General features: G+C 36.4%; 1 protein-coding gene across 1 annotated transcript in view; it reads right to left on the bottom strand.

Annotated features, from left to right (window-relative positions):
• LOC112138798 overlaps window positions 1-3,332 on the bottom strand; it is a gene marked incomplete at its 3' end in the record, with an annotated part of 7,336 nt that continues 4,004 nt past the window's right edge. Inside the window, 1 exon segment of the mRNA XM_036211087.1 lies at window positions 1-455. Within this exon segment, the coding sequence (XP_036066980.1) occupies window positions 1-122 (122 nt within the window).

Raw genomic sequence — 3,332 nt, 5'->3', positions numbered from 1 at the left:
CAGTTATTTATGTTACTTTCTGAGTTTTTCACACCACCATGGCCATCGTTTTCACAGTCTGGTAAGGAAACTTTAAGCCATCTTGTTTTTGCTGCCTGAGAACGCTTACCTTTGCGAGGCATGGTAACTGTTATACTTAGCTATGTTGTGGTAGAGACGACTGATTTGGATTTGCCTTCAGGGGAGGAGGTGTCAAAGGATCCTGGTTTGTATGCCTTTTATGTAATTCTCCTCTGTATCTGCCAAGGAATGTAGAATTAGTTGTAGCACTTGATGAGAAAGGATGCGTCAATATGTTGTGCAAGACACACTCAAAGACCACACGTATATATATGAACAATAAACTTGACCTGCGTATTTGTGAACAGGGTCACTGGGATGTTGGACACCACAAAGGTACCGTCAGGCAGATCAAGGCCACACACGGGACAAGCCACCGGTTCTGAAGCAATAACCTAGAAAAATAAGCGAACAGCATTTTAATTTTGTAAATGTACATTTTGTGGCAGTACCAGCAACAATAGTGTATGATATGGGTACAACATTGATTGTAGTTACATTATTACAGTAAAAGGTTGAGTAGGAGACTAAACTGGTTTTGTTAGCATTAGGGGTGTGCCAAAATATCGATATTGCGATATATCGTGATATTTAGTCCTGCGATTCTCACCAAGTATCTCACCAAGTATCGATATTATATTTTCATTTAAAGAGGCTGTAGCGCTGAGCGTCTGAGTCGCGCGCCGGAACTATGGGCGCACGCTGCGTCGGACCTTTAATAGCGATGCACGCGCTCGTTCGGGAGAAGCACCGGCGAGATACAGGCTCTGTAGCGCTTGTGTGAAGCATGTCTACCTGTCAGCATTTATCCTCCATCTGTAGGAGATCCACCCGGTAAGAAGTGACTTTGTCTGAGCGCTAGAATGTCAGCGATCACGTACTTCCTGTTTGCTGTGGGGACTGAGCGCGTGCTTCGCAATTGTCTGTGTACACTTCAAGGAGCGTCGGAATTTTCGCTTTCATGCACTTCAATGTTTAACCTGCTGCTGTACGGTGTAACTTTGATAAATTTATAATGTGACGTTTTCAAACAATGTAATTACTTGTTGCTAATGTTAATTTAAAGTAATTCTTAAATAAAAAAGCAGGATTTGATGTATGAAGTTAAATTTAAATGTAATTAAACTAAAGTACATGAATTCACTGTAAAATTAGGGAGAATGCTAATTAATTGAAGCACTTAAAATTATATTTATTGCCATTATTATGTGTGTTTTAAGGTTTTTACCTATTGACTGCTGACTGACCAAATGGAAAAATGATAAAAATTGGAAAAATAATCTCAAGTAACAGTCTGAGTAAATCAGCCTTTATTTTTGGATGCTCAGCCCTTTTCAAGTGAGAGAAAAGTGCACAAAAAATTAGGTCAATTTTGAGAGAGGCTGTAAAACATTATATTCATCATCCTTTGGTGTGACGTTCTTTTGGAGGTAGATAGCTGTCACTACTTGACTTATTTAATATTTGTTCTGTTTACAACAATTCTGCACTAAGTAGTGTCACTGCTGATCATGTTTACTATTGTTAACATTGAATCTGACAGATAATTCATATTCAGTTGTTGTCAATGTTTGTCAAAGACATAGTATTAATGATTTCAACAATGTTGCACAAAAGTGTTAATAATTTGTTGCAAAAAATAAGAAAAGTAATTTAGTATGATTGTGTTTAAGGTAAAAAAGACAAATGGGGATATATTTCCCCCCAAAAAACATGTTCTATATAATGGTAGTTATTAGAGAGGATTTATACCAATTATCGCAGTATCGCGATATTATCGATATCGTGAGCCATGTATCGCGTATCGTATCGTGAGGTACCCAGTGATTCCCAGCCCTAGTTAGCATAGTTTTAAACCATAATGTTAAAATCAGCTGTTAACAGAGGGGAAAAACAATGCAATGTAGGTTAAAAAAATGAAAAAAGAAAAGGATGAAAAGGTAAATTAAATTGACATTTTATAAAGGCAAATTTTAATTATGTGATGTGATACCATTATGGATTACAGCGATTATAAAAGTCTACTTTGCAATAACTGAAGATGAAACAGAAAAATATAAAAGAATTCCAGAAAAACAAATCTTGTTATTTCAGAAATGTGTAAAGACGTTTGTAACACTGTGCTAAGACGTATGGAGTTCATTTTAAAAGAAAAACAATTCAATGAACAGTCAAACATAACATAAATTAAACAGCTCTAAAAGACCACTTACTGGTGAGATATTCAGCCATACAGCCAAAAGCAAGAAAAATTCTATAACAGTAACAAAAGTTGCAAAAGCGAAGTATAGTACTCTATCAAAATGTTTTTAATCCAAAGAAAATGTTGTGGGAGTGAAGGCTGATAAACTCAGTTCAGGAGAGAAATTAGTCTTACAAACATGTTTTTGCAAACAATACAATTAAGAAAATATTGTATGGTAAAACTATCATGGATTTAGTAGCATAAATGGGCTTGGGTAGAGCATGCATTATGATGAAGTTGACAGACATTTTGCAACATAATGTTGAAGCACTGCAGCAGACAGTCAATATGTTCTTCAAAAAAGCAAAAACAAAGCATATTTATCCATCTTTACCTAATCTACATGCAACAAAAAATAGCATGTAAAAAAACAAGTAATCCGAGTTATTTATTTTTTTTATTAAATACACATTACAACTATGGGAAATAAAAATCCTCAAAACTAAGTTTAAAAAAAAAGAGAACCCCTCCATCGTTCTGAACAGCACCCCCTACTGACAACACTCTGCAGCTCCTCACCCCTCCCTGGCAGATAATCTACCCCGCCCTGACAGATATTCTGCTCCACCTGCTCAGGCTGTTATCCTCGCCAACACCACATAACTGAACAATATGATTAGCAATTAGATGTTAAAATGTATAAAAGCAAGAGGGATCATTGTGACAAAAATAATGTCTTAGTCATAACTGTTAATGTTTCTAAAAAGTATATAGGTTTTTAGCTATTTGGAGCCAGCATGTACAATCAAGGGGAGAAACTAAATAAATATCAACTTATATAAAAGGAGAAAAAATAAAAATAGACATCTGACGTCGGCACCCACGCACCCAGCCGCGCAAGCCCCCCCCCCCGCGCGCTTTTTGTGCACACGTCCGCAAGCTGCACTACCCCTGCTGCTGTTCGCGTGCGCAAACGGCGATAGTTTTACTCAATATGCTCAAGCAACATGTAATAAACTGTATGTAATCCAACTGTATTTTCTTTTTATGAAATACACATCAAAATTGAAAACAATGAAAAGTAAAA

The sequence above is a fragment of the Oryzias melastigma genome, unplaced genomic scaffold (assembly GCF_002922805.2).
Source record: "Oryzias melastigma strain HK-1 unplaced genomic scaffold, ASM292280v2 sc00488, whole genome shotgun sequence".
NCBI lineage: Eukaryota > Metazoa > Chordata > Actinopteri > Beloniformes > Adrianichthyidae > Oryzias > Oryzias melastigma.
The sequence above is the reverse complement of the archived record's forward strand: the minus strand, read 5'-3'. Positions and strand labels throughout refer to the sequence as shown.